Genomic DNA, 22,468 nt, shown 5'->3' with positions numbered 1-22,468 from the left:
CAAACCAAAGTTTCATAACTGATACTTTGTAGAACAGGTACCTCCTCTGTTTTGACCTTGTCATCACATCATTTCAGGTGAAGTCCATTAGTGTTTGTATTGTGGGAAATGGTGAGTAACTGTTCTTTTGTTGCCTCTCCATATCCGTCACAACCCTACATATCACTGTTATTGCTCAGTTAGAGTCTTCATCTGCTTAACCTCTCCTTCCTCAAAAATCATCTCCTACTTTTAAGCATCTTTGCGCATTATATCACCCGATTTGCAGCCCAGACAGGGGAGCAAGCATGGAGCAAGTGCTGTGCTATGCTGTGGTCCTCCGGCATATGCTGAGCTCGCCTCGGCCATGGGCAGTTCCCTGACATCTGGAGGGAGCAGGCAGCTCCTCCCAGCCCCTACTCTGCAGAAGTGCCCAAACTTCCGAAATACTGACGTGCCAGGGGAAGGCAGGCAGGGACAAACTTTGTACGATGGTGTGCCACGGGGCCAGCTCACCGGGAAAGTCAGCGTGCCTTGCCTGAGGCTGGGCATAAACTTCTCCTTCCTCCTGGCAGGAGCACAGCTGTGAGAGGACAGGAGCCCCGGAGCAGAGCCCGGTGCCAGCTGTGTGCCCGGGATGTGCTGGGGTGTGCTGCTGCCTGCGACTGCCCCAGCCCAGCGTGCCCTGGAGCTGGCTGCACTCCGTGTTCGGCTGCGGGTCCCTGTCCCACGCATGCACTGTCCCATGTGCCCACCACCCTGCTATGGGGCCATTCATTCTCACCCAAGAGCCTTAATGAACTAATTACGTTCTAACTGTTGGGATTTTTTAAAGGAAGGTGAGTGCTCACAGATCATCTCCCCAGCTAGGCAGAGTTCAACAGAGAGAGAGTTGTGTTGGGTTTCGTTGAGAAATGCGAGTGAGAGCACGCTGCAGTTATGTTCCCAGCCCAGCCTTGTTATTTTTTATGGTTCCCATCCCCAGCAGAGGACAATGGCTTCTGTTGCTCTTAACAGGGAAGCTGGTGTTTGACAGTACACTCCCAACAATTCTGTTTTGTTTTTCTGTTTGGGTTTTTATTTTACCGTTGAAGTTAGGATTTTAGATCTTTTTTGGTGGTGGTGGTGGTGTGTTTGTTTTTTTTTAAATTGCTTCTTCCCCTCCTCCACACTTCATTCTTTTGGCACAGGGCTGCCACTCACCAGCTGTTCACAATTCCTTCACCCCTTCTGTTTTTCAGTACCACACTGCATAGACTCAAAGGACATTTTCTTCCTTGCAGAAGGCTTCCCATGGCCATTGAATACATTTAATAAAAACAATTTTCTCTCTCTTTCCTACCTTGGAGGAAAGTTATTACATCTGTACTCCTCACATAATTCAGACTGGCAAATCTGTCACCCTCAAATTGTGCGAGTTTTATTTCTTGACTAGTTTTAGATTCTAGGGTGACTGATCTTCCTCCCTCCATTACAGAGCAAGCTCAGCCACAGAGTGGGTGCTCCATAATTGCTATCCAACAAACAATTCACTCATCAACTCTTAAATCTGGTCTCCACTCCCTTACCGTTTCCATTCTGGTTTTTGTAACCGGATTTTTCTCCTAAGCTGAAACTTGACCAAAGAGCAGCACATTCCCACACATCAGCAAATGGTACCCAAAAGAAAGAAAGTGGAATGACATTATGAAGCTGTCGGTTACAGCAGAGTCATCTGCTGAAGGAGGGAGAATAGCTGTCGCTCAGTGAGGTGCAGAGCATGGCAGCTCCCACTGCTGCTAATGGGAGAACAGACTGCTGAGCTCCTCTCAGGAAGGTACTGTTTTAATTTCTAATTGAGTTATTTGTTCACTTGTTAAAGAACTCCTCTCTTAAGGCAGTGACTTGCAAATACAATAATAGTGGCCGCATGCAGCCACCAGGGAATTCATTGCAGCCACAAGACAAAAACTTGCTCTGATTGTTCAGTTCTGTTTTGACTTAAACTGTCAAAACTGTGGCCACCGTTAATTTACTGTGATGGCATGTGTCACAGCTGCTTGTCTGAGAGTCACTGGTTAGTCCTGTCTCTCTTCCAGGCACTTGAGGCAGGAGTTTCCAAGCTGCAGTCTAAGGGACCAGGTCAAGTAGTCTGCAAAGCCATACTAACATCGCATATTGGCATTGTCTCTCTAATGTTTCACTTGAAAGTGCTTTGACAGGGAGTGTGACAGGCTGCAGGAAGCACCAGGGTGCTCCGTGACTCCAGAGGAAATGGGGATCATCAAACTGACAGGTCCAGTTTGGTCTCTGAGCACATCTCTGCCAGTCTCCACTCCCAGGTGACCAGTGCGTTCTGCTGACCAGGCTCCCTGTCACTGGCTTGCATCTTCCATATCCATCTTTGCCTAGGGAGCAACCTTACAGGCATCAAAACAACCCCAAAACCTGTTTTTCTAAGGAACTGGCCATGTCAGACTCTGTGCGTAAAAAGTAAAAGACCCCTCCAAAAGCTCCTAATCCAAGAGCCTCTCGCAGCCTGATTGACTCAAAACCAATCCCCTCCAAAAAAGATCCTACTGATGAGGTGGGTTCTCTTTCATTGCTGGTAGACAAGGACAAAATCAAACACATCAAACATGCTTAGTTTCCAAAGGCAAAGTGGCAAAATGTCGTGCAAAAGTAATATATCTTTGCATTACTTTTACTACTTTTACTACCTTCTTTTCTTGTCTTTTCATTTGGTCCTTACTCAGCTTCTGGAGGAGCCACTGTGCAGGGAGAATCACGAGCAGATTTCTGTGGTAGGAAGTAAAGGATAAAATCTTCTCTGTTTTATGGCACAACGTACTATACCGTTCCCTTACCATAAAACTTTTTATGAGGATACTGTTCCTCATATGAAACAGTTTTCTTTCCTGTAAATGATCAGCTTTGTATTATTTTTTTATTATTTTTCAACATAACATCAAACCCCTTGTTTTAACACCCTCCCCCTAAAGCCCAGCTTTATAGAAGTATTTGCTTGTATAGCTTAGGGTGGTACTTGCATGTGGTTCAAGGCTTGCAAAAAGTAACAAAAAAGAGCAAGAGAAACTCGGGTGCTTTAGCTTTAAGGAAAACCATTGACTATGGGCAAATATGAGTAATATCCTAACTGTGAGATAAGAAGGTATTGATTTGCTATTGGTGGACTATATTAGAACTGCTTGCAGAAGGTAAATAGGGGACATGTGAAATTCCTGAGATATGACCAAGCAGCTGGTTAGAAATACTACTTACAAAATACTGCAGCCCAGGCAGAGCGGAGGCATCCAGGATAAGCTGAGCAACTGCTGACTAAGGGAAGTCAACAACAACCCAGGCGGGTCAAGAGCAGCGGTGGGGAGCAGACTGTGCTCCTGGGTTTGGGTCTCCCAGTGGGAAGCTGGGTTAGACTCCCTGTAGCCCTGCAGAAGAGGTGACAACTTCAGGACTGGTGAAACCTGGATAAGGAGACACCACAGGCTGGCATATGAGTTGCTTTGTTTTAGGAAGAGAGTTTGATCTTTCTGGCTCGTGAGCCCTTTCAGTATTTGGAGAGACAGTCCAGGTATGTGTGCACATCTGTAGGACATGTGCAGGGGGCTGGGTGTGCTCTCCGTGGCCAGATCCGTGGTGTAGTGTCAGTCAGTACGACTGTTGCTGCTTGAACCTCTGTTTGTCTTCTCCACAAACGCTAGGGAGTCTCCAGGGTTGTGTGTGGTGAAGGTACCTGGGTCTGCAGCATCTGCCATGGCTGGTGGAGGTCACTGTTGTGCCTATAAGGATGAGAATGCTCATGGCTCACCTGAACAAATCTCCTGGGGAAAAGAGGTGCTGTGTCCATGGTAGATGCCCTTGTTTGCTGGTGATGGAGGAACACGCTGCTTGCACCAGGCTGCTGTGCCTGTCCCCAGCTGCTGACAGAGCCCCTTGTCTGCTGCCTCTGGTTCATCTCGAGTGGGTGGTACATGTGATCAAAATACACAGGTGGTGTAAATCCCTGGAAGCCTTACTTACTGCTCCCTGACGTGTAGAGGCTGTGTTCAGGAAGCTGCCTGTGGGCAGCTGGGCCTGAAAGCCCAGACCCTTCCCAGGATGGGGGAGGCAGTCCTTCCCTCTCCTTCCCTCTCTCAAGTGAAAAAAAAAATATATATGGGGCTTACTCTTGTTAAGGTTCCTTCTGGCAAGGGAAATTTAGGAGCTTCTAAGATAAGGCAGAAGCTATGTATGTGTTTTGGGTTTCTTTGTTTTCCAGTCGTTACTTTGGGATTTTTTTAACACAGGTGCCTGCTTTGCCAAAGTCAAAACCTCTTCCAGTTCACATCCCTCCTCCACCTCAAACACAATGTAATAAAACAGTGCTGGCTCAAAATACCTGTGCCATACTCCCTCAAACGCCACTAAGAACCCATGTCTTCTGTGGCAAGTGACTTCCAAGGCTGAGACATACACCTGTTTTGCAGGACACTGTGGGCTAATATTTGACAGGCGGGTGTACCCGTGGCACAGAGCTGCAAGGTCAGAGTATGAATCTTCAACTAAGCAAGTTCACCTTTATCCACAACAGCTCCTGCTTTCAGCAGTGAAGGCAGTTCACATACAGTGAAACTGCTGAAGAAAACCCAAAACCCAGGGTTTTTTGTCCCCCTAATAAATCTTAAGTTTGAAAATGCACCAAGCCAACAGTGGCATGAGGGCAGAGAGCAGCAGCACATGAATGCAATACAGGCAGCTCTCAATTGTGAAATGATTTGGAGGACAAAAGTCTTCTCTTTCAAGAAGGATGAAGGTTTCTGACATCTTAAGCCCAAATCTGATTTGACTTCATCTGTTTCATCACAATTTTTTTTTTCCCCCACTTATTTCTAGCACATATAGGATGTGTGGATTAGAAGAGACAGCTGGACTGGAGGAACCAAGCTGCAAAGTATCCACGTCCGCTAACACCAAGCACAAGGGAGAGGCATGTCTGCCTGTTTCTGAGCTCATCCTAAATCCCTCGCTCCCCGAGAAGTGCCGGGTGCTCATGGGTGACACTGGGCTCCCTGCAGGTGAGGAGGATGTTGGGGTGCAGGGCCAGGTCTGCTGACTTCTCACTGGTGGGAGGTCTGTGGTGACCCTGCCCTTCCATGAGGGGGGGAGCTGGGGTGCAGCCTAGTGAACCCGTAGCAGCGCGCCAGTGTTCTGTGCTTGTGTAGCATGTCCGATACGATCAGCTTTGTTTTCGAGTGCTGCTGTGGAGATTTGCCATGAACTTCTTCATCGCGTCGTCATGCTGTCCTCCTCCCCTCCCTGCCCTCCACCCCTTTATCGGTGCCCCCTCCACCTTCCCCCTGCTCGATCGCACTCAACAAGACAGTCTGAGTTTTCCATATCTACTTTTTTTTTTCCTTCTTCTTTTTTTTCTTTCCCCCCCTCTTTTGTCTTCTGGTAACAGTGTTTGGCATTTCCCGGACAGCCCATACTCCATAAGGCCTCAGTGTCTGAATACGAGGACGGCTTGAACGTTGCCTGCTGAGACTGAAGAAGAACTTGAGTTAAAATAATCCTCTCTTTTGTTCCGCTTGGGTTGCTTTTTGTTTGCCTGACAGATGTTCGGCCCCTGTGCATGTGCATGGAGCAGCTCCTCCGCCGGGCCCTCTGATCCGCCAGCTTATTGATTTCTGCCTATCTGTGCGGCTTGTCTCCAGCCCTTACAGATGCGAGGGTTGCGGCCGGGCGGCAGCCCCTCTCCTTTGCACACAAATAGGGCCATCTATTGTGAGAGCCTTGCTCCCTCTTGAGCCGTTGTGACGAACTCAGGCCGTTTCGGGGGGCAGAGGGGAGATGCGCATCGAGCACTGAGACGCTGCGCTGTGTTTTGACGCATCGTGACACGCTGTCGTGTGGGTGCCCGCGTCAACAGGAAGGCAGAGGCTGTGGGCAGAAAGGTCTCAGAGCCTTGCACTGTGCCTCAGTGTTATCTCAAGTTCATATTTCAGTCACTTGACTGGTGGACATAGGGATCAAAGTTGTCACCAAGGAAAGCCTTGTACGCTGCGGTACTTGCCATCGCCCGGCTCCTCCTCTGCAGCGTTGAGTTTCACTGAATGGCCTCACCACGCAGTCACTGCAACTGGGGTTTTCATCTTGCAATTCACGGCCTTGCAAGCCACTTGTAATGGTTCTCTTCTGTCTTGCTTTTTTTTTTTTGGTTTTGGCTTGATTTTCTGCCTCCTGAGTAGTGGTGCAAAGACTGTCAGCAGAAAGGTGTCAGGGTGCTCTGCGAGGGAGGCACGCTGCAGACCTGCACCCACGTTTTGGCATACAGTTGGAGGCTCACTTTGCTGTTGACAGCAGTTTAGCTTTTATTTAACCCCTGACATATGTCTGCAGAGGTCTGACCCGCCACTGGCTCTGCTGCTCTGGATGGAGTGTGGAAATCGAGGTGCTTATTTCAGTGCACTCAGCTGTCTCCCATGCCCATGCCCCTCGGAAGCAGTCACTGCGCGCACTGCCCACTGCATCCCTCTCATGGCGCCTGCAATGCACACACAGAGTGAACGTGCTCTCAGGGCACATCCCCTTCTCTGGGGCTGGGATGAGGGCTCTAAGGGCAGCTCTGGGGGGTGAAGCTCCCACCCTGCCAACGCATTACATGCCTTGCACCTACGGCGAGCTCGCTGTCTGCAGACCAACTTTTCTGCCCCGTGCCACGTTGCCCTGCCTTCCCTCCCTCGCCCTGAAGCCTATCACATCTTGCTGTGCCTGCCGGAGCCTCTGGATCTATGACCACGCGATGGCTACGAGTGGGATGTCCTTTGATTTCACTGATGCTACTAGGCACTAAGCCGTCATTTAATGCCACAGTAGTTGGGCACCAGTTTATTGAAAACTAGCTAGCAATGTGTTAATGACCTGTTGCTCGACAGGACTTTCAACCCACAAAAACAAATACGGCCACGTTTGCAGGGCTGCAGAGTTCATCTGTTCTCCTCCTGAAGTGATGCTCTTTGCTTGCGAGGGTTGGGGTAGCTCGATTTGGACTTGTTAAGGCAAAGCTCCCACTGACATGTTGTAGTCTGTTGGATCTTCCTGAGAGGCTGTCGGAGCTGGCAGCGCTGCTTCACATGGTGTCAAGTGATTTATACTGACATGAAAAGCAGGCAGGGAGTTTGCAGCCTGTGGTGGCCCGCGTTGCAGCTCCAGCTACGTTACTGTTACTGGATCTGAGACTGAAACCACAGTGTGGTGCCTCCCAGTCCTCAGTGGAATCTTCCCACCAACAGCCTACTGGGACAGGGCTCAGTCAGGGCTGATGGTGAAGGAGGTGTCTGTGTAATAAGTCTTTGAGTAATGACTAGCAGTAGGCTGGGAACAGAGACTTGGACAGCATCTGTAGGGCAGAGCAGATGTTCCACACAGCCGTGTGAGCCCCCGCTGCCTGCATCTCTCTCTGTGTACTACAGCAGCACCGTAGGGGTCTCCTTTGCTCTTGTGGGTGAGATGAACAAATAAATGCTCCTCTCGGCATCAGCTCAGGTCTTGAGATTTCCTTCAGTGATGTGTTAGTCATGCAGTTCAAGTGGCGTGTGTTTATGGGCCTTTAATTTAGGGAAAGTCACATTGACAAACCACGGCAGTATCAGTAGCCAGCAACTTTCAATACTCTCCTTTGTTACTTTTTGATCCTTCTTGACCCATACGTAAAAATGAAGAAAAGGGGCTAATTCGGAAAGAAAAAGCTGTGAAAAATGCTTCCTGGTTTGACAAGTCGGGCCTTGCCAAGCCTGCTGGACCTTCATTTTGGCTTCACTTTTGGTCAACAGGAGAGCATTGTAACTGCTGAGAATCACTCAACACGCACTCTGCAAAGGGAATTTTGTCCTGGGAGTGTCACCCAGACACTCCATTAGCTGGCTCGTGGCTTGATGACATTTAAGGTGTTGGGCTTAACCTGCTGAAAACAAGTGATTTGGGGCTGAGGGTTCACAGAGCTTGCCTGTAGTAGCAAGCTGCGGGCATGGCCAGATTCCTAGTACAAACCAGGAGGGAGAGCAGGTGATGTGTGAACGATTCCCAACTGGAAGATGAAGATCCATTGATCATCTGAAGTCAGGGCGTGGGGTGATAAAAACTGCCTCGAGCTTTTGGGTAGGAAATGCCTTGTGGGTGTGGGAGGATCTGTGAATACAGTCCTGTACGCCAGTCAGTATCTGTAGGATAACATAATGCACCACCTGGCACCAGCGATTCTGTACACGTGTATTTTTGCAAAGGCCACCTTAGACCTGTAGGCACTGTTAGACCAATACGGTGGGGGGTATGTAAAGCAGTTATATTCCATAGATGGTACCTGAAACCCAAGCTGTGCCCATGCTGAGTGTTAGAAAGGGAATATCAGTATTTAGATTAATTCCTTTGACTGGTCTTTCTGCCTTTACTTTCACAGCTCTTCCCCGTGCTCTGCACAGCCTGTGGGTGATGTTGTTGTTTGCAGGGCTGTGTGCGAGCTATTCGGTGACTTTTCTTTTAAAGCGGTTCTTTGAAATGCTGCTGCTTCTGTAATGGGGTTTGAGCACGGCTGCGTCACTGTTGTGATGGTCTGTCAAGCCATCTAATTGGGTTGTCTCATTAAAACTTACAATCAGCGCTTACAAGGCAGCAATCCTGTAGTCCAACACCGTAGCTAGAGCCACACTGGCTGACCAAGCGCCTGCATGTGATTTGCGATGTGGATGCAGAGGTCAGCAGGAAACTGTGTCTCTTGTGAACCCGTTCCACAGCTTCTAAGATGAAGCTTGAACGTATCAGACCACCTCTGACTTGACCTGCTCTGAAACGAGACCGTAGCTGGAGCAATTCAGTTAAAATCAAGAAACAGGTGGTTTTCAGTCTCCAGTTCAGAGTCAAGACTACTTCTGGGATCTCGAACTGGACACTCAAGGGCCATCCACTCGTCTCTGTTGGATAGCTCAGCCTCAGTATTCTTTTTGTTAGCAAGAACGTGAGGAGGAAATGGTGCAAGAAGAGGGCAGATTTGTGTAGTCTCTAATAGAAACTAAATTCTTGGAGTAGCTCCAAAATGCATTTTGGCTTTGAGTGGAAACAGTTTATGAAAAAAACCTCTATCTCTGCAGGTCAAAATATTAGTTAAGCCACTGCAAGTGCCTTCTCTTGAGAAGTCTATTTCTTGCATTGTTTTAATCTGAGCCAACTAGGCAAAAGGACCTCACTTATTTCACGAGTCTGATTCAGTGTCCTTTTTTAATTTTAACCGCAATGATGACTTCTAGCACCACAGTTAAATTTACCTAGGAGCATGAATTGGAGCTCAGAGCTCCATGTTTGTGGAGACAGTAAAAATCAGTACAGCTTTTCTGCCAACAATGGGCTTAAACTAAAAGAGGGGTTTAAACTAAACTGACATAAAGCTCTCTTAACTGTTTGTGCAAGGATTTTATGGGTTAAATTAGGCATGTGAACACCTGCACATAGATGCTGCTTTGGCCACTGTGACTCCCCAGCTTCTCAGAGAAGAGCATCTTGGCTGCTTGGTGCTTCACTGAGTTTGATGGAGAGTGTCCCTTTGATAAAGAAATATCTTAACAGAGGTGAAGGGCACTATAGCCCCTGACTTCAAAGGCTGTAGAGACAAACAAAACACACTTGATGGTTTAGATGTAACAGCCTGCACTGAAGCAAGGTTTTCCTTCCCCTACCTGGCACAGAGATCCCCACATTGGACTTGTACAAGAAAAACCTAAGTGTCACCATTGGCAACTTGTTTGGTCGTGGTTTTTAAAGAGCAGTTTAATGTAAAAGTCCCACTAAGTACCAGCTGAAAACACTTTGCATCACCCTTCAAAATGTTTTTACTTCAAATTTTGTGGGTTAGCTCAGGGTGAGCACTTCTCTTGGCTTTTGTGAAAAGCCAAAAAAACCCAGAGTTTGTGGCTTATTTTAAATCATAGTATGAAAACACACTGCACGGCTCTTCCAAAGACAAATTATCGTTCATTTTCAAAAATCCCATCTAATTGTCATTAATCAAGCCATCCCCTGTGCTAATAAGATGGAGGCAGGGAATGGAATGCCATTCCAGCTCAGGCAGCTGTTGCACATGTCAACCAGTTTCAAAACGTTTGGCAAAAGTTGTAAATGCAGTTCTAATGAGATCGACTTGTCTGCAACTAGCAAACAAATACCAGCCGCACCAAAATGTTTGTTTGCCATGGGACTTAATGGAGATTGTGTTAACCATTCTGCATTCAAGGGTACATGTCAAGAAAAGTTCAGATCAAGCATAAAGCAGTGACACTGGAATGCAGCTTTCTCCAAAACGGTTGCTTGTATAAAATCTGAGGAAAAGCCTTCCCCTTCTCTTCCCCCCCTGACCCCAGGTCTCTTAACTTTCTGGTATCTCAGTGCATGACATTCTTTGCAAAGGCTGCACAAGCAAGCTACAAACAGAAGTATGTTTTCTACTGGGACGTTTGAGGATAGGCTCCTGGTAGGGGACAGACTCCTGAAGCCACTCTACAGCATCTCTCACCTCCCAGGTGCCCCCAGCTGGGTACAGCTCCGTCAGCAGCCCAGGTGGGTCATGGAGAAGAAGAGGCACTCAGCTGGGCTACCCAGGGTCTCCAGTATGAGAGTATAACATTGAAAGACCGATCAACAGCTTGATCATCCACCAGGCCTGACAGCCAAGCTGATTGCAGCCAGCTTTCACAGCGCCTGGTCGTAAACCCTGTTCAGCTAAGCCACCTCGGTGGGCCAGGCACTGCAGGATGTCATGCACCCACACCTGGGTGGCCACCTAGGTGAATCAGCACATCCGTGACTTCTTGTAGAACCACCAAGGAGATCACCAAACTTGTGTGGCTGGAGAAAGGTAAGTAATGGAAATACCTAAAAGAGAAGTCAGGTCTCAGGTAAGCCAAAAGCACTTTACCCCAGCTATGAAGTATCTCTAACACTGTGGTACAGCTTGCAATCTTCCACATCTTGTTCTTCTTCCTCAGCAAAAATGGGAATCCTGTTTTTTAACTCCTGTTTTATGGTTCTTTGATCTAAAGTGCAAAGGACTGGTTGAATTTTTGGTACCATGACTACTTTCTTGCCAGCACCCCTTTAATGTGTGTCTTGTGCCAAAGAATATTAATTATTGTAGGCTACAGTGAAGTCCATCCCTACCCCCACTTGAGCCTCTGAAATGAACAGTGAAGGAGAACGTTGCCAGCAACTGTTAGGAAAAGGGCCAAGAACAGCCTAACAGGAAAGATACTGAGGATTTTTTTGTTTGTTTTTCTGCTAAGCCATGTTTTTGTAATTATGAATACTTTGTTGAAATTGCTGAGAAAAGGAAGCGCATATAAAATGGTCCATACAATTAAACTAACTACATATTAGAGTTGAAAGGCTGCAAGGCTGGTCTCAACTCTGTTGCACTTACATAGACAAAACCCGATCTCAAAAGGAATTTGGCTTGCGCAGGCAGAGCTGGAGACAAATCTTAGTTAACTTCAGGCCCCTGTGCCATAATGTCTGGTTTACGACTGCCCCAAATGGCCTGAAAGCAAAGGACATTCACACTAAACAAAAGCAATGTCTGAAAGAAAGAGAAAGAGGAATTTGAAAGCTGCATTTCCAAATCCCTTCTACTCAAAAGCTGGCTCCTGACTCCCGATCAGGAACTTTGAAGAACGCAGCAATTACTTTATGCTCCTAGAACTATCTTCTACTAGACTGGAGAGATCCAGGACTACTTTATTTTGATCAGATTCACATGAATGCTGCTTTAATCATTCTCCACTTGCTCCTGCCACTTCTCCCCAAGCTTAGACTTGTAAAATCCTGAATCACTAAATTGAGATCACTCACCAAGGCAGCTTTCTCTTGCTTTCCAGGATGGATGAACCTGGGTTACCAAAAAAAAGTTTTTCAAGTGTGGGAAATTACAGCTATGTCCCCTAATATATAATGTAAAGAAGTAAGTTGCAGTAGGACCAATTCAAACTGCTATACCTCAAATAGTGTTTTATAATTTCCATTTAAACAGCGTTTTTAGGAAATGGCAATAAACCAGAAGCATACTGCTCCTAACTCCCATCACACTGAGACGTATGTAGTGTTAGACATATCTCACTGTAAAAGGAAAAATGTCATCCTAGAGTGAGAAAGCTCAGTATTTGGTTTATAAAACAACATTTTATGATTCAGCCTTAAGAAAGTCTTGGTTTTAGTTAAACGAAAATTAAACTTAGCCTTGACTGATACAGCAAATGACTAATAGTGAACTAAACTTTTAGAAGTATATGTGCAGTATTTGTCCCATCAAGCACTTTTAACTTTTCATAGTAACAAGCCACCTTCACTGTACACAAAATGGATTTAATGCATAAACAATACTGCTGAAAACATGTCCAAAAATAAAGCACAGTCTACTTTATTACAAACTTAGTTTTTAAGGCCAATTCTGACCTTGTACAGTCCTTATATAAGCAAAAGTATGCTGCCATTTGGCTGAAATCAAAATAAAGCCTCCCATCTCCCCAGCAAACAGTTCCGCAAAGCACATTATAGTGGGAAACTGGTAAAGTATGCATGACTATTTTTACCCACACCGTAATTATGTTGAAACCTGTGCTAGCAACTAACTATTGCCATCTTAAGGTGGCCCTTAGTATTGCTGCAGATGAAGTCGAGCTAGTTGTTGCCGCTACTGTGCATCGCTCATTAAATACACTGTCACTCGCAAGTTCTTGAACAAGGTGGTTGAAGTGCTCGCTCCAAGACTAGCCCAATGCTGCAGTACAGCTCTCTTTTGAAAGACATACATAACGGGTTTAACATTAAGAAACGGCATTGCAAGATAAACATTTTCCATCTCCCTCCTTTCTCTTAACATAAAATTATATTGAAGACATCTAATCGCTGGCCAAGTAGATCTGCCAAACCCAGGCCTCTGCTTCTAGCAACCCTAAGTGGTATTGTTGCATTTGTTTTCCTAGCCGTACCTCCGTAGCCTACCTGCCTAGACAGTTCTGTAACCAGATAGTGCTCAAAGTGCTTCATAAACTATTAATTTACATTGTAGACATGGTGCGAGATGACTACTGACCTGATTTATACATAGGAAGTACAAGCACAGAACTACGGAGAGTTGCAGGCAGTCAGGGCACTCCTGCCTTGCAGCCCTAGGCGATGACGATCTTCACAAAGCTAAGTAACTTGATGGATTAATCAAAAATCCTCTTGGTGCCTTTTATCTAGAAGACACATCTGTAATTTTCAAACGTGTTTTAATACTAATGAGCAACCAACTTCTAGCTGAGCAGCCCGTGAACATTTTTGTACTCACACATCTTCTGCCATTCCTGCAACTCCCAACTCTGAGCATGAGTGGTGATGATATCAGGGCAGGGCATAACTGGGAAGTTAAAAACAAACTGGGAAACAAACGTTCCCATGTCACTAGTCCCAAACCCATCCACAGAGGGAGTGAATGCAGTGCTACCTTCTTCTGTAGAAGAAATTTGGTGGTTTGAGTCCAATGGGCCTGTGAAAGAGTTTCCATCCCCTGCTGGTTCTTCAGCCAGATGTACTCTGCAGGGAAACGGAAAACTGAAAAGGATATAAAATGGATATCTCATCTGCACCAAGTGCTCCAGCAGGACAGCACTGACACACAGTGGCAGGAAAACTTGCATCCCCTGTACCTGCTGTTGTATCTCCTCTGAGATTGCAAATGAGACCTGAACGCTCTAATCACCTCATATTTCTCCTAAACCACGTACAGAGACAAGCCTGGACACCTCAAACTAAAACAAGTTATTCCTAAAGTCTGTCAGGCATTCATTTATCTTGGATGTAAAACTTTACCCTTAAATACAACAGCATGCTAATTTATCAAAATTTTTTTTAATTGAATCACTGCAGTTCCTCTGCATCTACACATCTGCATCCTGTGAGAACATTATATTAATGCAGGTACACATTAGTGCCCTTGTTTGTTGCCCTTCCCTTCACTGTTTAGATCTTGCATATTGCAGACCTGTCCCCAAAGGCTTGTTACCCTCAGCTGCTTTTCTTTGCAACTTGTACACTATTTAGTTTCACTAGAATTCACCAACTTTGCATAAAGCTGTTAACAATCTACTGTGAAACACTTGAGCAATTCAACACAAACATGGTATCAAAAATAGCTCAGCTTCAAGTGCTTTAATTAAATTTCATAGAAGTAGCAGAGCATGTATTTAATTTAGTATTGCCGATGTGTACTTCAAACAGACGCAAGAATTCCGTTCTTAAGAGTTATTGCACTGTGGGCAGTTTGCTAAGTATAGAACAGCATATAGCTACACAGTCACTTACACAACTAACCTTGTCCATTTAAGATGACTTTTGCAAATAATGTTAAACACCCCACTAAGTTACCTGAACATGTCTGGATGTTCTGACTTGTGTGACAAGTGACTTCAGCCCCAGTGTCATTCAGACTGAGGGCTGTGCTGCTTTCTTACTGCCAGACCACCCAGGACAGAGGTGTTTGTTCCCTCCTTATTTTGCCCAACAGTGGCACCCAGTGGGCAAGGGTTTTCATGAACACTTTGGGAAACGGCTGCTGTTCCAAGTTCCCATCCCGGATCTCCTGAACTAAAGCTAAAGTCAGTTTAAATGCACAAGCTGTTTGACTGCTGAGGTTCAAAACTACTAATTAAACGGTCTAGAAGGCTTGAGACTACCATCGCTGGTGAAGACTAGCCAGAGCTAAGAAAAACGCACAGCACCTGAAATGCTGCACTGAAAGCAGTCAGCCACGTCCAAACAGGAGACAAGGTTGCTGTAAGGTCAAACACATCAGTAAAATTGTTTTTTACAAGAACAAGTATGCCACCTAAAGCAATGAGGTATTTTATGTGTCCTTTTCTAAATAGCTGCAGAATATGAAAGGATTTCTGGGCAATAAAAGATTATTTTGCCCTTGATGACGCAGCTCTGCTTTTCTAAAGGTCCTAGTACTCAAGCCAAGTGGCGTGCGATAGGGCACATCAGTCTACACTTGATGCAATACCCCAAGAACCAAAAGCAGTAGTAGAACTAACAAAGCCCGCAGACATTAAAAGGCATTCAGGAATGTCCATACTAAGTTATTTTCTATCAGTAACTAGAAAAGGATGATGCTTCAGATTTTGAGCATTAACTGAACAGAAACGTGTAGAGGTGAGCCCAGATGCAGAGTCCAGGACTAAACTCTAAAGATTCCATTTAACATTCTTCCCTCTTGTACAGAGAAATTGTTTTCAGGTGACTCATATTTATAGTCTCTGTAAATAAGTACAGAGAGGTCAAATGTCAGGATAGCATGTCAGAGAGATAAAGGAGATCGGAAAAGCAAGCTATGAAGTGCAGAGAAGGCAGCACGTACAGAACAAGTGCTTTTCTCACTACATCAAGGCTGAACTGAAAGCATTATCAAAAAAGTCTGTGAACCTAAATTTTAGTAAGTTTAAACTCCCACAGTATTGTAGCAGAAGGGATTGTGAGAAGGGGATTAAACTGACATTGGAATTAGATTGATCATTAGATTAAGATGAGATGAATGAAGCTGACCCGGAACTCCTAGCTGCTTCCTTACCATGAACTGCTGTTTTCTAAAACCCACTATCGCTTCTAAGAAAGACAGAAAATATTCAGCATCACAGTAGTCAAACTTCTTGAAAAATTTTAATAAGACAAATGTCTTCATAATACAGGTAAATTGTACATCATAGATTACATGTATATTAGGGAAGTGAATTAGTCTTTTCGTAATTGGATAGTTTGCTCTTTAATTCCGTCCTTTGTGACAATGCAAATCTTAAGCGCATCCCCAGTGTACACATCTCTTTCAGCAGCAGAAATAAAGACATCTTTAACCAGCTGCAAAGCCTTTTCCAGGGTCAGAGGTACCTGTTCCACATTTTGCATGTTCTTGAAGCCAATCTAAGAAAAGATGAAAATGCATTTTAAAGCAAGATCCATCTAGCGCAAAAGCTGTTTCAGACTCTGCACTAGAATGAGCAGATTTAGACAACTTAAAAAGAAGAAATGGTTGGTCTGTTTTAGAAAAGGAAATCTAGCAAAAGCGTTCCTCCACACAGTTTACAGCTGCATGATCAGAACTTTGCCAATGCTGATAATCTTACAAAAGTACCTAGAAGCCGGTGCAGTGTACAGCCAGCACTGCTCCTCCCACTCGTTCAGCACATACAAGATTGCAATGAACGTTCAGAGCTGAACGGATCTAATTCTTCAGAAACTTCTTAATGGATTAGCAGATTCAGTACTGCACACAACCCCTTTCCTCTGGTCATGTGTACTTGGGCACATTTCTTAAAAGCAAATACTCCTCAATGTACCTAGAATTCAAATATAACAGTCTATATCGGAGCATAACTGGTCCTATTAAATAGTGTATTTTAGCTGATAAACTTAAGTGTCCACTTAAGCATCAGAACAGGAAAAGGAGGGGAAGGGTCGCTCACTTTGCCTCAAACTCATAAGCCATAAAAAGCTACTTATGACAATTTTGTTTCTGCAGAAGATATTTTATTTTCGTCAGTTAATAAACTTCAAAATTAAGTCAAAGCTGAGAACCTGAAGTCATTTAAATGAAAAAAAAAAAAGATTCTATTCCTTTCTCAGCTGATAAGAACTAAGAGTGCTTATTGCTTTTTTAAGCACAAAAGTTGTGTGGACATCAGGCTCAAGTGACTGAATTCCAACATCAATGTCAAAGAATAAAATGAGTAAAACATGCTTTGGTATTTCTCTCATTCAACGATTAACAGCTTCAACCAAATATGAAAATATTCTTCAAGTATTTGTAGACAGATTTAATTGAGTAAGTTTCCATTAGTTTTATGTAAAAACATTCTTAGAAAATGGTGTCTGAGTTGCACAAAACTTAAGACTTTTAAACAAGTGTATGTTAAATGATAATAGGTATTACATACATCTACTAATTCTGTCTTCTTAATTTACTATTATTTCATGCTAAGTAACAGGCATATTTATGTTATAAACTAGGGGGGAAACCGAACCAAACAAAACAAAAAAGCCCAAACAGCTTCCATGGGTAATACAAATCCCTAATTAAAACATCTACCTGAATTTTAAACATGCAGTCCACTGTTTGTAGCATATTAAAAACTAGATTCTAAAACAAAACTTTTGATTTCTCCGAGAAGGTCGTCCATACATTAATGAATTGTGTGGCTTTAACAGGTCCTACCTCTAATATATTTAAACCTTCCCTCAAAAGTAATATTCCCCAGAAGTAAAGCTCCATTAATTTGAATGTCACAAATGTTTCCTGGCATTAAGAAACAACTATTTTACCTGGTTATCAAGCAAGGGTTGCAGCATGGCACTTGCTGATCCACCTGCTTTGAAAGAATCTCTCTGGTACGAGCCCACTGGATCAAAGCTATATACTGCTCCCTTCCCTGAAAAAAAGCAGTATGTAATCATAATCCAGAAAGATTCTCGACACTGAGAAGCATTTATATAAAAAACTAGCTCTCTGCATAAGCAGCCTCTGGTGTATTGCATATCACAGCAAACTTCTACCAAATAACACTGCAGTATGTTCAGACAATGCTTTGTAAAGTAGGCTCACCATGGTTGTGGCTTGGTGATATACGCGAGGTTATTTTCAATATTTAAGGTATAACAATGCTCTAACAGATGTTTTCTACAGTACTTACCACAGAAAAAGTGCTGATGCAGAATAATCAAAGCAGGAGGATGTGCTAGACTGCAGTGCTGCACAAAGAGCTCTGCTGGTTCTAGAGCTAGCACAAAGAGGCAGTTTAGTCATTGCTCTTGAACGATACAGTTCTTGAATTACCTCCAGTGAGTATGCTCGGATGCCTCTGCATTGCCTTCCTGGAACCAGGGATGACGCTCTGGTCTCTTATGCACTTCCCTCTGGAGTCAGGCCAGATTGTGCAAACCTTATTAGCTTGCACCAATATCAAAGATACAGATGCACTGTAGCTCTTAAGTAGCAGGGTTTGATGAGGACATGCCAGTCAAGACGCAGCACGTGGCCAAGCTCAGCCTTTCTGTTCAGACAGGCTGCACTGAATTTAATAAACTGGCCTGTGCGCTTGGCAGCACAGCACAGTAGCTGAACAGCCCTGAGAAAGCTCGCAGAGATCCACAAAGTAACACCAGATGGAAACAAACCAATCTTGCTGGACCCAAATTTATCCCCTGCATACAAACCTGCGCTCTGATTCTCATCAATTGCTACAGCACCCTCACGATCTGAGATTCAACACTGCGCCCCGCAGACTTAATCCCTTTCCAGACTCCATGTATTGTAGACATGTCTTAACAAGGCTGGGAAAGCAACATAACAGTAGCAACAAACTGCGGGGGGAATGGCTCAAATTACCCAAACACGACCACCTCCTGCTCAAAGCCAGAGAACACAGTATTTTAGCAACTCAACCAAATCATTGGACAAGAGCCCAGTAAATCCTGGAAGGGCTGTATGTTAAAATACTTCGATGTGGAAGTCATGATTTTCATTAGAGGCTAGTTAACATTTAAAAACATCTTTGTAAAAACCTGTCTCTGAAGTCAGTCTTTATACTTAATAACCTCTACCACACTCACAAGCCTGAGTAAAATATATACACTTTTACTGCTAACATCTCCTTTAAAGACCTAATTAAAAAATCCAGCAACGCTGTTAAAAAAGTGTTCCAGCCTAAAGTAAAGTATGAGAGGTAACCAATATTAGCAGATCTCACTTGTAATCAAGTAATTGCAACATAGTTAGACTTCCAGACCTTCAGAAATGGAAGACCAAGTTAGTAGCAGAAACTAGGGTACGAAAATGCCTAAAGGCAGGTGTCAGGAATAGCAACACAAACCTTGTTACTCCTTCAGTATACCTGAGACTTAAAAAGATAGCTCTCCATTCACAGAAATGTACCCTTTTTTTCCCTTTTTGTTTAAAGCCTTACCTTCTTCATCAAGTCCACCAATTATGTTGTAAACGTAGTAAGGAAAGAAACGTCGAGAATACAGAATTGTAGACAGCATTGCCGCAATAGCCCCAGTAGTCATGGTCTTGTTATTGGAATGCTTGTACATCTGGAAGTGGTACAGTATGTCCAAGAAGGAAGTCAGACACTAAATTTTATACTCAATCAATTACATTTTCTGTAACCTCACTACAGAAGAATCTGATGCTAAGCGTATTAACTAGCATGATTACTGAAAACACACTGGTCTAAAAGTTAAGCCTTCTTACAAGCCAAAAATTAACATCTCTCCAAAGTTTGGCAAAGAATAGATGTCACCTCATTAACAGTCTCATTTCCAGCTCTGCCACTCTTTAAATTTGTGACGTCACACTTAGTAAGATCACAGCATCAATTTCCCCTGTCTGATCTTTAACTAGCTATATAATTAGGATACAAACACTTGAAGAAAACCAGCAAAAATTGTATTTAAAACATACCATATTATTGGTCTCAAGTGCAACACTAAGAATCTAAGTTTCTAAATACAGTAAGTTAGTTATCTACCTTTAATCTTGCTTCAATAATTTTAGTAAGGGTAAGGCAGTCACCATGGAAACCACTACATCCAATGACCGTTTGTTCTGTTCTGTAAAACATAAAATTTTGTTGTGATTTTAGATTTAGTGTGAACTATACGACTTCATTACACAGTAGATTATTATGAAACACCAAATGTATTGTCAGTTTCTCTAACGCTACCAAAAACAGTTGCTTAAAAGGTAGTAACAGATATTTTGTGCATAAAAGGCAACTACAACCTACATCTTGCGGAGGACTCAAGTGCAGGACCATGCAGACATCTTCCTTCAATCCACTGACTTCCACAGCAGGACTGACAAAAAGAAATTCTTAATTTCTTCATGCACCACCAACTCTAGCTATTACCATTCAGTCTTGCCAGAGGAGCTCTTTTGAGCTGGGGAGCCTGTTACATCATACCACTCGGCCCCGTTTTACCCCATGTGGCCAGAGGACTGCATGAAGATTGTACGATGGTTATGCAACACTTATGCTGTAGGTGGGTTTGTGTCAGCACAACAGAAGTTACCTGGCTGCGGACGCATTATAGAAGCTTAGCTCTTTGCTCAGTTTCAAAATGTTTCATGAACACTAACTACAGGAGCGCATGTTTGAAATTTAAATTCTAGTGAATTAGTGAGAGTCTACAGTCACACACACTTACAGACTAACACAAAGCAGTGATTCTGAAAACAGTTTAAATTGAAATCTTGTCTCAGCCTGTCAGCAGAATTACACAAAGCCATCATATACACTATGCAGATTGTACCACAGTAATTTCCATTGAGACAGTATCAGAGAGTCAAAGATGTAGTAAGGTGCTAGCCAGGAGAAACATAAGTTCGTATGATCTCGTGTCATTGATAATAATAATAAAAAAAAACCATACACCAAAAAATTGTTACATAGCTGATAACAACCTACTAGGTAAGCAGCTGCTACAGTCAAAAGAATGTAAACAAATTTTAAACCAAGGGGATGCCATCTAGGTGAGTCAAGATACACAAAAAATGAGCATAAGAAGTTCAATAATGGAACTACTGACAGGTTTATCTCTCCTAAAACAAACACCTCTTTGAAGTGCCAGATGGTTGATTAGAGAGACACAGTACAACTGGCAGCAGTGGGCACACTTGTGTGCCAACACCAAGTGTCCTGATGAAGCAGAACAAGTTACCACAGGATTAAGTTTTGCTACAGTTAAGACAAAAGTTCTTCTGATTCTCCAGGCAAAAAAATACCCAGCTTAGAATAAGCCTTGTGTCATGCTAAAAATGTTCTGTTACCAGCTAACTTCAGGAGCATGCAACAAGAAATCTGGCTGCATTTACAACATCGCATCACATCTTGCATTACATCAAGGGTCACCATGGCTCCAAAATCAGTTTTATTACTGTTTTTCTGAGAATTCTGCTTAAAGAAAAGGATAGATCCTTTCAGGCAGGTGACATGCCCCAACAATACAAAAGAGCTTTCATCTGGTTTAATTCTTAAAAGATCTGGACTTACAGCTTGTAGCATTTTGGACTGTCTCGGCAGTGAATTGCATAACCTTCACTCAGTCGTGTGTCAGAGGCAACAATAGAAAAGTCTTCTCCAGCAATCGCCAACACAGTCCTTAAAGAAGAGTATTCATACAATCATGACTTTTAGTACAAATATTTTCTTAGGTAACAGAGGAACAGACTAGGTAGTAGTTCTATACCTAGACTCACATTTTGTAAAGCATCTTCTATCTCTCGCTAAGCTTCCCACTATGCACATCCCTACACGTGACTCAAGACTGGAAAGACACACTGAAGAAAATACACGTACATGATTCTCAATTTTGTGTAATAACTGTACGGAAACTTGGTAAAACAGAGTTTCTATACAATGCAAGAACCAGACTCAACAGACTAGCAATTTTAGATGCCTGCTAATGCAAGATTCACCCTTCTAAAACAGTCTGGCTCTTGAAGCAAAACCACTCCAGCCAAGTATAAGCACCAGTATCATTAAACTTAAATGACAGTCACTTTTTTAATCTGATGTTATCCTGTGTTATTTACTCCCAAGTAACTAGTTTTGTGATTGTCACATGTGCGCTACCATGAAGTAACGAAGAGATGTCCTTTAAAAAGCAGTTAGGCATCATAAAAAAAATAATCCAGTAATGCTATCCTGGCCAGATCTTGTCATCAACTCAGTGTAAGTGTCTGTAAAACATCACCTACCTTGAACAGTTATGACAAGGCAGCCTTCAACCCAGGTACAGGTTTAAAAGCTGGTAATGTAACCATTACATACGTTTCCTAAGTCACTATAAAACAAACAACCCCGAGAGGAAAGGAAGGCGTTCATTTTAACCCGTAAAAGTTCAGGGAGCCCGACTGTGCCAAAAGCCACACGGACAGGCAAGAACAGCCTGAAGAGCTTCAAGAACCCGCGGGACGCTCGGCCCAGGCCAAGGCCGAGCCCAGCTCTCCCCCGTGCTGCCACTCTTTCTCTACAAAAAGAGGCGCTCGCAAGTGGAGACAAACCTTCACGGAGTGCCAAGAAGAGGCAAGAGTAAGACGAGGAAGACCCAGCCCCACCGGCACTCTCCTCAGGGTCCCCTCCCCCGGGAAGAAAGTGCCTCAGACCTCCCCACCCCCTGCCTGCGACTCCTCACCCTCCGTTAAAGGTGTAGGGCGAGAAGCGGTACTGCACGGGCGCGCCGAGCTCGTAGCCCATCTCAGGCTCGAAGTCCGCGTAAGCTGCGGTGGACAGCATCCCGGCAGCCCAGCGCAGTGCTGTCTCACGGCAAAATGGCGGCCCCGGAGCCGGAAGTGGTGCTCTACCGCTCTAGGAGGGCGGCGGCGGCCTCTCGTCTGCTCTGGAGGACGTCGAGCCCCACGCGGGCGGCGGGGGGCGCT

At 44.2% G+C, this 22,468-nt stretch overlaps 1 protein-coding gene and 1 long non-coding RNA gene across 3 annotated transcripts in view; one reads left to right on the top strand and one right to left on the bottom strand.

Moving 5' to 3' along the window:
* LOC129784883 (uncharacterized) overlaps nucleotides 1–15,530 on the top strand; it is a 29,252-nt gene extending 13,722 nt beyond the window's left edge. The window contains exons 5-6 of one of the 2 annotated variants that reach the window (XR_008748082.1): nucleotides 38–5,033; nucleotides 5,420–15,530. This is a non-coding gene — a long non-coding RNA (uncharacterized LOC129784883). Of the gene's footprint in view, nucleotides 1–37 lie in introns of both variants that reach the window. The other variant, XR_008748081.1, reaches the window with a different exon arrangement.
* A 144-nt stretch (nucleotides 15,531–15,674) lies between these two features.
* PSMB1 (proteasome 20S subunit beta 1) lies at nucleotides 15,675–22,386 on the bottom strand. Its single transcript, XM_005239110.4, has 6 exons — nucleotides 22,225–22,386; nucleotides 21,081–21,188; nucleotides 19,557–19,638; nucleotides 18,990–19,119; nucleotides 17,350–17,456; nucleotides 15,675–15,951 (listed from the first exon to the last, which is right to left on the bottom strand). Exons 1-6 carry the CDS (start codon nucleotides 22,323–22,325, stop codon nucleotides 15,766–15,768), a joined length of 714 nt encoding a protein of 237 aa, XP_005239167.1. The 5' UTR covers nucleotides 22,326–22,386; the 3' UTR covers nucleotides 15,675–15,765.
* Between the last annotated feature and the right edge of the window lie 82 nt (nucleotides 22,387–22,468).

This window comes from Falco peregrinus, chromosome 7 (genome assembly GCF_023634155.1).
Source record: "Falco peregrinus isolate bFalPer1 chromosome 7, bFalPer1.pri, whole genome shotgun sequence".
Taxonomy (NCBI): Eukaryota; Metazoa; Chordata; class Aves; order Falconiformes; family Falconidae; genus Falco; species Falco peregrinus.
This window is presented reverse-complemented; position numbering and strand designations above follow the sequence as displayed.

Coding starts and splice junctions, on each gene's coding strand:
- PSMB1 (XM_005239110.4), bottom strand. CDS start 22,325: ATGCTGTCCACCGCAGCTTACGCGGACTTCGAGCCTGAGATGGGCTAC. Junction 19,120..19,556: donor TTATTGAAGCAAGATTAAAG/GTAGATAACTAA, acceptor TACCACTTCCAG/ATGTACAAGCATTCCAATAA. Junction 15,952..17,349: donor AACCCTTGCTTGATAACCAG/GTAAAATAGTTG, acceptor ATCTTTTCTTAG/ATTGGCTTCAAGAACATGCA.